Genomic DNA, 13,160 nt, shown 5'->3' with positions numbered 1-13,160 from the left:
AGGTTACTGTAATGGAATGTGTTTCTTTGCACCTTTCTCTTCCCACCTATACTAACTATCAAGCATTGCCTTTCATCCTGTGTAAAACATCACCTGTTCTTCCCTCTTTAGCGTGAGTGTATTTCAATCCACATTGGCCAGGCCGGTGTGCAGATCGGCAACGCTTGCTGGGAGCTGTATTGCCTGGAGCATGGGATCCAGCCGGATGGACAGATGCCCAGTGACAAGACCATCGGGGGTGGCGATGACTCCTTCAACACCTTCTTCAGTGAGACGGGGGCGGGAAAACACATCCCCCGAGGCGTGTTTATAGATCTGGAGCCCACTGTGATTGGTAAGAGGAGTGATTGTTGATGGGTTGGTCATAAGAACATAAGAAATAGGAACAGGAGTTCAACTCCACCTTCACGCCAGTCCCTGTATGCCTTGATTCTCTGAGAGCAAGAATCTGTCTATCTCAGCCTTAAATATATTCAGTGATGGAGCATTGACAACCCATTGGGGTAGAGAAATACAAAGACTAATAACCCTTTGAGTGAAGTAATTTCTCCTCATCTCAGTCCTTAATGATCAGCCCCTTATTCGGAGACTACCCTCGTTTTCTAGATTTCCCAATCAGGGGAAACAACCTCAGTGTCTGCCCTGTCAAGCCCCTTCAGAATCTTGTATGTTTCAATGACAATGAGTCAGTGCTCTCATTAAACTCTGAAATATGTCCTGAAGGCATCAAATTTGCTAGAATGTTCTGTTTTCATGCTTTTAAATCTCTGTTCCCTGTCCCCAGACGAGGTCCGTACCGGCACCTACCGACAGCTCTTTCACCCCGAGCAGCTCATCACCGGCAAGGAGGACGCGGCTAATAACTACGCGCGGGGCCACTGCTCCATCGGCAAGGAGATTGTGGATCTGGTCTTGGATCGCATAAGGAAGCTGGTAATTTGTGTAAAGGCGGACATTGTCAAATTCCAGCAGCACCTGTCTCACCATTTACCACTGGCCACTATCCCGTTATCTTTGTCCAAATGAAATCTTATAAACGGCCATGTGATGCAACTATACTACGCATTCACTCCAATATCACTACTGATGTCTCTCCAATACTCCTTGTGACCAGTAACATTCATGAAAAGAGGCTGGGAATTTCCTTGACATTGCCTTCCCCAACCCGAACTACACAGATAGTGCTGGCACCTCTTTCCATCCTTCTTTCCCCACTGCTTCCACCTGGCTGCCATTATACTTTCCCTCCAGGCTCCCTCAGGCCCATCTCACCACCTCCCATGGCCCCGTGCCACCAGGTGGTCACTGTTCTTTGGTGACAGATGCAATCTCTTGCTCCTTTTTAATATTTTGTACATTGTTTACCCACAGGCTGACCAGTGTACAGGACTGCAGGGTTTCCTCATCTTCCACAGTTTCGGGGGTGGGACCGGTTCGGGCTTTACTTCCCTCCTGATGGAGAGACTCTCCGTCGACTACGGCAAGAAATCCAAACTGGAGTTTTCCGTTTACCCCGCGCCACAGATTTCCACCGCGGTGGTCGAGCCGTACAATGCCGTACTCGTCACCCACTGCACCCTCGAGCACTCTGACTGCGCCTTCATGTTCGACAATGAGGCCATTTACGACATATCTCGCCGTAACCTTGACATTGAGCGACCGACCTACACCAACCTCAACCGTCTCCTTGGACAGGTAGTGTCATCCATCACGGCGTCGCTGCGGTTCGACGGTGCCCTCAACGTGGACCTGACTGAGTTCCAAACCAACCTGGTCCCCTATCCCCGAATTCACTTCCCTCTGGTAACCTATGCGCCCACTATTTCGGCCGAGAAGGCTTACCACGAGCAACTGTCGGTGGCGGAGATCACCAACGCATGCTTTGAGCCAGCCAACCAGATGGTGAAGTGCGACCCCCGCCAGGGCAAGTACATGGCGTGCTGCATGCTGTACTGTGGAGATGTGGTGCCCAAGGATGTCAACGCTGCCATTGCAACCATCAAGACCAAGCGCTCGATCCAGTTTGTTGATTGGTGCCCGACTGGGTTCAAGGTAAGTGTGTTTTGTTTTGTCCAATCCATGGAGCCCTGGCCAAACATGGATTGTGTCAATCTCATCTCACATGTGAACAGTATGTCTGTTCAGTCTGGATCAAAACTTTTCCCTCTATTCTGGAAGTGTAAAGTAACAGACACTCTCCATTGCTGGCCCAAAGAGGAGCTCTCTCTGAGGCTTTCAATAGAATTCTCTCAGCTTCAATCCTTGATTGCAGGCTTGACAGTCCCAGGAGAAGTCCTGCCTTGAAATGAGAAAATGTCTTCCTGACAATTAGGGTCACATTTGAAAAGGTGCAATATGGAACTCAGTTAGATTCTGAATGCAGCCTCACTGCATCGTCTATCAGAAACTGAAGCTTCAAACCTAGAAGAGCCCAGTGAATAACTCGAGCTTATTCTCGTCCAGTGAAAGATGCAACCCAGTTCATAACTTTAGCATTTTTGGAAACTACGTGGCAACAAACAGATCTGATTTTGAAGCTTCTGCTTATGTAGCTGAATCTAATGTAATCTCTTTCCTCCCCACTGCACAGGTTGGCATCAACTATCAGCCACCGACGGTGGTACCAGGGGGTGATCTGGCAAAGGTGCAGCGAGCCCTCTGTATGCTGAGCAACACCACCGCCATTTCCTTGGCTTGGACCCGCATCAACCTCAAATTCGATAAGATGTACGCCAAGCGGGCCTTTGTCCACTGGTACGTGGGGGAGGGGCTGGAGGAAGGGGAGTTCCAGGACGCACGGGAGGACATGGCCTCACTCGAGAAGGATTATGAGGAAGTGGCCATCGATTCTTCCTCGCTGGACAGAAGGGCAGAGGAGGAGGAATAATATTCATTAGTTTAGATAGTAAAAAGATTTTATTTCACATTGATGTTATGGAATAATATTGATTTAGAGAGTAAAAAGATTTTAAATCTATTTCACATTGATGTTATAAATTATATTTGAGAATAAATTTATTTTTCAATGATTTTGGGTGTGTGTGTTGATTTAAAAAGCCATAAATGCATGACAAGAGAGTGAGAAGCACAGTGTAAAAGAAGAAGACTGAAGATAATAAGAGGATCAATGACCCAGAAAGTGGGTTAATCAAACTCCACAGGGCTGCAGACCAGGAGTCACAGAGCACTCCAGTCATTAAAACACTGTCCACTGATCCTGGTGGCTCTGACTGATAATGGGACTGATTAATATGGGTCTCTCTGCATGGGATCTTATAGGGGGGGAGGAGGGGTCTGATCGATTGGAAATGTAGTATTGGAGATCAGTTTGAGGGGATTCTGATCAATAGGGTCTGATAAATATGAGTCTGATTAATGAGGCTCTGCATGATGGGAATCTGATAGATGGGATTCACATTGATGGAGTCTAATAGATGGGAATCTGAGTAATGTGGGTGGGAATTCGATTGTTAGGATACCATAAACGTGGGTCTGATTGATGCATGTCACTGATAAAGTTTGACAGAATGGGGTCTGATAGATGGGGGTCAGAATGATGGAAAATAATGGATTGGGGTCAACTGGGTGGGGGATCTGATGTACGAGGGATGGATTTCTGGGCATTTGATTTATGAGATCTGACAGAAAGTGGATGGATTGATGGGAATCTAAGAGGTGGGGCCGATTGATGCGGATTGTTGGTGGGTTGCACAGATTGGGATCTGATAGCTGGAAATTTGATAGATATAGTGATCTGATTAATGGGCAAGAAATGGCTTGGTTGCAAATAGAGAGTATTCCATATGTGTGTATATATATATATCAATATATATATCTATGCTCTTGCAGCCAAAGTACTGATATGGCTACTCCAGTTCAGTTTCTGGTCAATGGTAACCCCAGGATGTTGACAGTGGGGGATTCAGCGATCATAATGCCATTGAATGTCAACGGGTGATGGTTAGATTCACTCCTGTTGGAGATGGTCAGTGACTGGCATATGTGTGGAGCGAATGTTACTTGCCACTTATCAGCCCAAGCCTGGATATTGTCCAGGTCTTGCTGCATTCCTACACGGACCACTTCAGTATCTGAGGAGTTGTGAATGGTGCTGAACCTTGTGCAATCATCAGTGAACATCCCCATTGCTGACGTTATGATGGAGGGACGGTCATTGATGAAGGAGCTGAAGATGGTTGGCCTGAGGACAATATCCTGAGGAACTCCTGCAGTGATGTCCCGGGGCTGGGCTGATTGACCTCCAACAACAACAATCATCTTCCTGTGTGCTAGGTACGACTCCAAGTGTCGCAGAGTTTTCCCCCGATTCCCATTGACTCCAGTTTTGCTAGAGCTCCTTGATGCCAAACTCAGTCAAATACTGCCTTGATGTAAAATGCACTCACTCTCACCTCATCTCTTGAGTTCAGCTCCAAAGAGAAGGGACCCATAGGGAGGGGCTCTCCATAGGGACAGTGAGGGGAGATCTACAAGGAGACAGGGGGTGTAATGTCCTACCATGGGAGAGAAGGAGGAATTCCACTTAGAGGGAGGACATTCGAGTGGGTAAGGGATATTCACAGGGATCGAAAGGGGGAATCCATAGGAAATAGGATCCACAGGGATAGAGAAGAGATCTGAAGGTAAAAGGGATCTCCACAGAGAAGCAAGATACCAGAAGGAATTGCAAATGTACGGGCAGGAAGAAATCTACTCAGAGTGGTGAAATCCACAAAGAGAAGGAATCTACTGGAAGAGAGAAGGATGGACTTGGATTGAATGATTGAAAGGAGATGGAAGGGATCCATAGAAAGAGAAGTATCATGAAGTTCAGAATGAGAGTGAGTGATGAATCACAGAGTGAGAATGGGAATCAAGACAGGAAATCCAAAGGTAGGGTGGAACCCACAGGGACAAAGAGAGATTCAAGTGGAGACAGAAGAGGAATTCACAGGCAGATAGGGAGTCCACATGTAGAGGAGAACTATGGGAAGAGGAGCATGAACAGAGAGAGGGAACTCCATTACGGGGCATGATAATCCACAGGGTGAGGGATCCACAGGACAATGATGCTCAAGAATGTGGGATCTTTCAGGACTATGTACAATTCCTCAGACAGTGAGCAGCTCACACTGAGAAACAGATAAGCTGGAATTGAGGAAACCCACAGGGAGAGGGGAGTCCAGAGGGAGGGAGAAGGCACAGGGATAAAGACTATCCACAGGCGCTAAAGGCAGTGGAAAAGCCACAGGTAATGTGGGAGCACGTGGACGGGATCCACATGATACTGTGACGGAATGCGTTGCTTCTCCTTGCAGTTCCACCGACTGCATTAGGCATTGCTTTCTTACTTCATAAATACTCTCGTATTCACTCCTCTTGTGTCTTTCGATCCACATTAGCCAGATCAGTGCAGATTGACAGAAAAGACAATTGGTCGTGGCAATGACTTCGTGAATACCTTCTTCCGTGAGACGGGGGTGAGGTGCCAACCTGGTGAAGCTGCAACAGAGGACTACCTGCATGCCAGATAGCAATATGAGAAATGCTGAGCATCTGAAAGATGGGTCTCTGGTCCCTGTGGTCTGATTGATGGGAATCTGAGCGAGGGGCTCTGTGTAATGAGTGTATGACTGACAGGGTCTGAATGATGGGCTTTCTTTGGTGCAGGCCTGTGTTAAGAGGGTCTGATTTTTGGGGATCTGACAGATGGGAGTCATGTTGATGCCTGCCTGTTTGAGGGAAGAGTGACTGACAGATGTGACGGATGGAAGAGATGAAAATCTGATTGACACGGTTGTGTCTAATAGCTTGTGTTTGATCAGAGGGGTTGATTGGGATCTGATGGATTGAGTGTGATTGAGGTGGCCCTGATTGGTGGCTATGTTTTAAATCCTGAATTGATTGATGGAGATCTGATTTACAAAAATGGCTCCTTGTTGCCTAGTGCTCCTCCAATAATAGATTGTTGCGAACCCTTAGTTCCGCCTTTTGCACAAAGAACCAATCACCACTGAGCACCACTGTATCATCTTTGCAACTGTTACACACTCTTTTGTTCTCAGAGGCCAATCAGAGCCTGGTTCAACTGATTGGAATGTTCTACTGGGCACAGTATAAATAGTGGGAGGGTCAACACAAAGCACATTCTCAGGAGCTGTAAGAACAGAAGGAGATCATGGTGAGTGTGTGCGGACGTATGCAAAGGCGATATTGTGAATCCAGCCAAAGGAATCTGCAGGGATAGTAAGATCGATCGAGAGATTAAGTGAGTGTGAATTCCATAGGAGAGTGGGATAAATTGGGAGAGTAGGAATTCACTGGGAGAGAACAAGAGATCTACTGGGAGAGAGTGGGAATTCACAGTAGGAGTAACAATCCATGACCAAAGAGGAAACTTAAACTACTGGGAAAGAGGTACTCCCCAAAGAAAGGGAAAAGAACAAGTTGAGGGTATTCCACAGTGTGAGAGAGAGATGGATAGCAGGAGGGAAAGCTGTAGTAATCAAAAAGATCCACAGCGAATGGATATAAAGGAGCAAAGGGGATCCAGAGAGGTTCGGAACATGGAGTCCGAGGCAATCCACGGAAGTGATCCACAATGAATGGAGGCTTCTATTTGGATCAGGAGCAGGAAGAAGTAGGAGAATCCATCAGGAGGCAGGTAGAATTCACAGGGAATGGATGGGATCCACAGGTTACTGTAATGGAATGTGTTTCTTTGCACCTTTCTCTTCCCACCTATACTAACTATCAAGCATTGCCTTTCATCCTATGTAAAACATCACCTGTTCTTCCCTCTTTAGCGTGAGTGTATTTCAATCCACATTGGCCAGGCCGGTGTGCAGATCGGTAACGCTTGCTGGGAGCTGTACTGCCTGGAGCATGGGATCCAGCCGGATGGACAGATGCCCAGTGACAAGACCATCGGGGGTGGCGATGACTCCTTCAACACCTTCTTCAGTGAGACGGGGGCGGGAAAACACATCCCCCGAGGCGTGTTTATCGATCTGGAGCCCACTGTGATTGGTAAGCGGAGTGATTGTTGATGGGTTGGTCATAAGAACATAAGAAATAGGAACAGGAGTTCAACTCCACCTTCACGCCAGTCCCTGTATGCCTTGATTCTTTGAGAGCAAGAATCTGTCTATCTCAGCCTTAAATATATTCAGTGATGGAGCATTGACAACCCATTGGGGTAGAGAAATACAAAGACTAATAACCCTTTGAGTGAAGTAATTTCTCCTCATCTCAGTCCTTAATGATCAGCCCCTTATTCGGAGACTACCCTCGTTTTCTAGATTTCCCAATCAGGGGAAACAACCTCAGTGTCTGCCCTGTCAAGCCCCTTCAGAATCTTGTATGTTTCAATGACAATGAGTCAGTGCTCTCATTAAACTCTGAAATATGCCATGAAGGCATCAAATTTGCTAGAATGTTCTGTTTTCATGCTTTTAAATCTCTGTTCCCTGTCCCCAGACGAGGTCCGTACCGGCACCTACCGACAGCTCTTTCACCCCGAGCAGCTCATCACCGGCAAGGAGGACGCGGCTAATAACTACGCGCGGGGCCACTGCTCCATCGGCAAGGAGATTGTGGATCTGGTCTTGGATCGCATACGGAAGCTGGTAAGTTGTGTAAAGGCGGACATTGTCAAATTCCAGCAGCACCTGTCTCACCATTTACCACTGGCCACTATCCCGTTATCTTTGTCCAAATTAAATCTTATAAATGGCCATGTGATGCAACTAAACTACGCATTCACTTCAATATCACTACTGATGTCTCTCCAATACTCCTTGTGACCAGTAACATTCATGAAAAGAGGCTGGGAATTTCCTTGACATTGCCTTCCCCAACCCGAACTACACAGATAGTGCTGGCACCTCTTTCCATCCTTCTTTCCCCACTGCTTCCACCTGGCTGCCATTATACTTTCCCTCCAGGCTCCCGCAGGCCCATCTCACCACCTCCCATGGCTCCGTGCCACCAGGTGGTCACTGTTCCTTGGTGACAGATGCAATCTCTTGCTCCTTTTTAATATTTTGTACATTGTTTACCCACAGGCTGACCAGTGTACAGGACTGCAGGGTTTCCTCATCTTCCACAGTTTCGGGGGTGGGACCGGTTCGGGCTTTACTTCCCTCCTGATGGAGAGACTCTCCGTCGACTACGGCAAGAAATCCAAACTAGAGTTTTCCGTTTACCCCGCGCCACAGATTTCCACCGCGGTGGTCGAGCCATACAATGCCGTACTCGTCACCCACTGCACCCTCGAGCACTCTGACTGCGCCTTCATGTTCGACAATGAGGCCATTTACGACATATCTCGGCGTAACCTTGACATTGAGCGACCGACCTACACCAACCTCAACCGTCTCCTTGGACAGGTAGTGTCATCCATCACAGCGTCGCTGCGGTTCGACGGTGCCCTCAACGTGGACCTGACTGAGTTCCAAACCAACCTGGTCCCCTATCCCCGAATTCACTTCCCTCTGGTAACCTATGCGCCCACTATTTCGGCCGAGAAGGCTTACCACGAGCAACTGTCGGTGGCGGAGATCACCAACGCATGCTTTGAGCCAGCCAACCAGATGGTGAAGTGCGACCCCCGCCAGGGCAAGTACATGGCGTGCTGCATGCTGTACCGTGGAGACGTGGTGCCCAAGGATGTCAACGCTGCCATTGCAACCATCAAGACCAAGCGCTCGATCCAGTTTGTTGATTGGTGCCCGACTGGGTTCAAGGTAAGTGTGTTTTGTTTTGTCCAATCCATGGAGCCCTGGCCAAACATGGATTGTGTCAATCTCATCTCACATGTGAACAGTATGTCTGTTCAGTCTGGATCAAAACTTTTCCCTCTATTCTGGAAGTGTAAAGTAACAGACACTCTCCATCGCTGGCCCAAAGAGGAGCTCTCTCTGAGGCTTTCAACAGAATTCTCTCAGCTTCAATCCTTGATTGCAGGCTTGACAGTCCCAGGAGAAGTCCTGCCTTGAAATGAGAAAATGTCTTCCTGACAATCAGGGTCACATTTGAAAAGGTGCAATATGGAACTCAGTTAGATTCTGAATGCAGCCTCACTGCATCGTCTATCAGAAACTGAAGCTTCAAACCTAGAAGAGCCCAGTGAATAACTGGAGCTTATTCTCGTCCAGTGAAAGACGCAACCCAGTTCATAACTTTAGCCTTTTTAGAATCTATTTGGCAACAAACAGATCTGATTTTGAAGCTTCTGCTTATGTAGCTGAATCTAATGTAATCTCTTTCCTCCCCACTGCACAGGTTGGCATCAACTATCAGCCACCGACGGTGGTACCAGGTGGTGATCTGGCAAAGGTGCAGCGAGCCCTCTGTATGCTGAGCAACACCACCGCCATTTCCTTGGCTTGGACCCGCATCAACCTCAAATTCGATAAGATGTACGCCAAGCGGGCCTTTGTCCACTGGTACGTGGGGGAGGGGCTGGAGGAAGGGGAGTTCCAGGACGCACGGGAGGACATGGCCTCACTCGAGAAGGATTATGAGGAAGTGGCCATCGATTCTTCCTCGCTGGACAGAAGGGCAGAGGAGGAGGAATAATATTCATTAGTTTAGATAGTAAAAAGATTTTATTTCACATTGACGTGATAGAATAATATTGATTTAGAGAGTAAAAAGATTTAAAATCTATTTCACATTGATGTTATAAATTATATTTGAGAATAAATTTATTTTTCAATGATTTTGGGTGTGTGTGTTGATTTAAAAGCCTTAAATGCATGACAAGAGAGTGAGAAGCACAGTGTAAAAGAAGAAGACTGAAGATAATAAAAGAGGATCAATGACCCAGAAAGTGGGTTAATCAAACTCCACAGGGCTGCAGACCAGGAGTCACAGAGCACTCCAGTCATTAAAACATTGTCCACTGATCCTGGTGGCTCTGATTGATAATGGGACTGATTAATATGGGTCTCTCTGCATGGGATCTGATAGGGGGGGGTGGGGGTGGTGTCTGATCGATTGGAAATGTAGTATTGGAGATCAGTTTGAGGGGATTCTGATCAATAGGGTCTGATAAATGTGAGTCTGATTAATGAGGCTCTGCATGATGGGAATCTGATAGATGGGATTCACATTGATGGAGTCTAATAGATGGGAATCTGAGTAATGTGGGTGGGAATTCGATTGCTAGGATACCATAAACGTGGGTCTGATTGATGTATGTCACTGACAAAGTTTGACAGAACGGGGTCTGATAGATGGGGGTCAGAATGATGGAAAATGATGGATTGGGGTCAGATGGGTGGGAGTCTGATGTATGAGGGATGGATTTCTGGGCATTTGATTTATGAGATCCAATAGAAAGTGGAGATGGGGCCAATCATTGCAGATTGTTGGTGGTTGCTCAGATTGGGACCTGATACCTGGAAATTTGATAGATGGTTATCTGATTGATGGGTAGAAATTACTTGGCTGCAAGTGCAGAGTATTCCATACGTGTATATATACATATATCTATGCTCTTGCAGCCACTGTACTTATATGGCTACTCCAGTTCAGTTTCTGGTCAATAGTAACCCCCAGGATGTTGATAGTGGGGTACTGATAGTGGGGTAATGCCATTGAATGTCAAGGGGAGATGGTTAGATACTCTTCTGTTTGAAATGGTCATTGCCTGGCACTTGTGTGGCGCGACTGTTACTTGCCACTTATCAGCCCAAGTTTGGATATTGTGCAGGTCTTGCTGCATTCTTGCACGGACTGCTTCAGTATCTGAGGAGTTGCAAATGGTGCTGAACATTGTGCAATCATATGAACATACAATTAGGAGCAGGAGTAGGCCACTTGGCCCTTCGGGCCTGCTCCGCCACGCAATAAGTTTATGGCTGAACTGATTACACCACATTTCCACCTACCCACCCTGATAACCTTCCACCCCCTTGCTTCCCAAGAATCTATCTATCTCTGCGTTAAAATATTCATGGACTCTGCTTCCACTGCTTTTTCAGGAAGAGAATTCCAAAGATTCACGACCCTATGAGAGAACAAAGTTCATCTCATCTCTGTCTTAAATGGGCGACCCCTTATTTCTAAACCGTGACCCCCAGTTCTAGATTCTCCCACAAGGGGAAACAATCTTTCCACATCCACCCTGTCAAGACCTTAGGATCTTATATGTTTCAATCAGGTCGCCTCTTACTCTTCTAAACTCCAGTAGATACAAGCCTAGCCTGTCCAACCTTTCCTCACAAGATAGCCCGCCCAATCCCGGTATTAGTCTAGTAAACCTTCTCTGTACTGCCTCCAACGCATTTACATCCTTCCTTAAATAAGGAGACCAGTACTGTACACAGTACTCCAGATGTGGTCTTACTCATGCCTTGTATAGCTGAAGCATAACCTCCCTACTTTTGTATTCAATTCCCCTCGCGATAAACGATAAGATTCTATTAGCTTTCCTAATTACATGCTGTACCTGCATATTAACCTTTTGCAATTCATGCACTAGGACACCTAGATCCCTCTGCATCTCAGAGCTCTGCAATCTCTCACCATTTAGATAACATGCTTCTTTTTTATTCTTCCTTCCAAAGTGGACAATTTCACACTTTCCCACATTATACTTCATTTTCCAGGTCTTTGCCCACTCACTTAAGTTATCTCTATCCCTTTGTAGCCTCCTTATGTCCTCTTCCCAAGTTACTTTCCTACCTACTTTTGTGTCATCAGCAAATTGAGCAACCATACCTTCGGTCCCTTCATCTAAGTCATTGATATAAATTGTAAAATGTTGAGGCCCCAGCACAGATCCCTGTGCACACCACACTTTACATCTTGTCAACCAGAAAAAGACACATCAGTAAACATCCCCACTTCTGACCTTATGATGGAGGGAAGGTCATTGATGAAGTAGCTGAAGATGGGTGGTCCGAGGACAATACCCTGAGGAACACCTGCAGTGATGTCCTGGGACTGAGATGATTGACCTCCAACAACAAGAAACATCTTCCTGTGTGCTAGGTACGACTCCAAGTGTCACAGAGTTTTCCCCCTGATTCCCATTGACTCCAGTTTTGCTAGGGCTCCTTGATACCACACTCAGTCAAATGTTGCCTTGATGTCAAGGGCACTCACTCTCACCTCATCTCTTGAGTTCAGCTCCAAAGAGAACGGACCCATAGGGAGGGGCTCTCCATAGGGACAGTGAGGGGAGGTCCACAAGGAGACAGGAGGTGTAATGTCCTACCATGGGAGAGAAGGAGGAATTCCACTTAAAGGGAGGACATTCGAGTGGGCAAGGGATATTCACAGGGATCGAAAGGGGGAATCCATAGGAAAATAGGATCCACAGGGATAGAAAAAAGATCTGAACGTAAAAGGGATCTCCATGGAGAAGGAAGATGCCAGAAGGAATTGCAAATGTACGGGCAGGAAGAAATCTACTAGGAGTGGTGAAATCCACAAAGAGAAGAGAAGAGAGAAGGATGGACTTGGACTGAATGATCGAAAGGAGATGGGAGGGTTCCATAGAGAGAGAAGTATCATGAAGTGCAGAATGAGAGTGAGTGATGAATCACAGAGTGAGAACGGGAATCAATAGGGGGAGGGGAAATCCAAAGGGAGGGCGGAACCCACAGGGAGAGAGATCTAAGTGGAGAGAGAAGAGGAATTCACAGGCAGATAGGGAGTCCACATGTAGAGAGCAGTCCACAGGGAGAGAGGAACCACGCGAAGAGGAGCATGAACAGGGAGAGGGAACTCCATTAAGGGGCATGATAATCCACAGGTTGAGGGATCCACAGGACAATGATGCTCAAAGAGTGTGGGATTTTTCACGACTATGTACAGTTCCTCAAACAGTGAGCAGCTCACACTGAGAAACAGATAAACTGGAATTGAGGAAACCCACAGGGAGAGGGGAGTCCAGAGGGAGGGAGAAGGCACAGGGATAAAGACTGTCCACAGGCACTAAAGGCAGTGGGAAAGCCACAGGTAATGTGGGAGCATGTGGAAGATAGCAAGTGGACAGGTTCCACAGGATACCATGACGGAATGCGTTGCTTCCCCTTCCAGCTCCACCGATTGCATTAGGCATTGCTCTCTTACTGTATAAATATTCTAGTATTCGCCGGACACGCAGATGCCCAGTGAAAAGCCCATTGGCCGTGGCAATAACT

At 47.0% G+C, this 13,160-nt stretch overlaps 2 protein-coding genes across 2 annotated transcripts; both read left to right on the top strand.

Annotated features, from left to right (window-relative positions):
• Positions 1-117: 117 nt before the first annotated feature.
• Positions 118-2,887, top strand: LOC137358246 (tubulin alpha-1A chain-like). The gene is made up of 4 exons (XM_068024142.1): positions 118-334; positions 785-933; positions 1,372-2,052; positions 2,591-2,887. Exons 1-4 carry the CDS (start codon positions 214-216, stop codon positions 2,885-2,887), a joined length of 1,248 nt encoding a protein of 415 aa, XP_067880243.1. The 5' UTR covers positions 118-213.
• Positions 2,888-6,812: 3,925 nt separating this feature from the next.
• LOC137358392 (tubulin alpha-1A chain-like) lies at positions 6,813-9,582 on the top strand. Its single transcript, XM_068024334.1, has 4 exons — positions 6,813-7,029; positions 7,480-7,628; positions 8,067-8,747; positions 9,286-9,582. Exons 1-4 carry the CDS (start codon positions 6,909-6,911, stop codon positions 9,580-9,582), a joined length of 1,248 nt encoding a protein of 415 aa, XP_067880435.1. The 5' UTR covers positions 6,813-6,908.
• The last annotated feature ends 3,578 nt before the right edge of the window (positions 9,583-13,160 follow it).

Source organism: Heterodontus francisci, chromosome 49 (genome assembly GCF_036365525.1).
Source record: "Heterodontus francisci isolate sHetFra1 chromosome 49, sHetFra1.hap1, whole genome shotgun sequence".
NCBI lineage: Eukaryota > Metazoa > Chordata > Chondrichthyes > Heterodontiformes > Heterodontidae > Heterodontus > Heterodontus francisci.
Note: the sequence above shows the minus strand (reverse complement) of the source record. Positions and strands in the feature narration are given on the sequence as shown.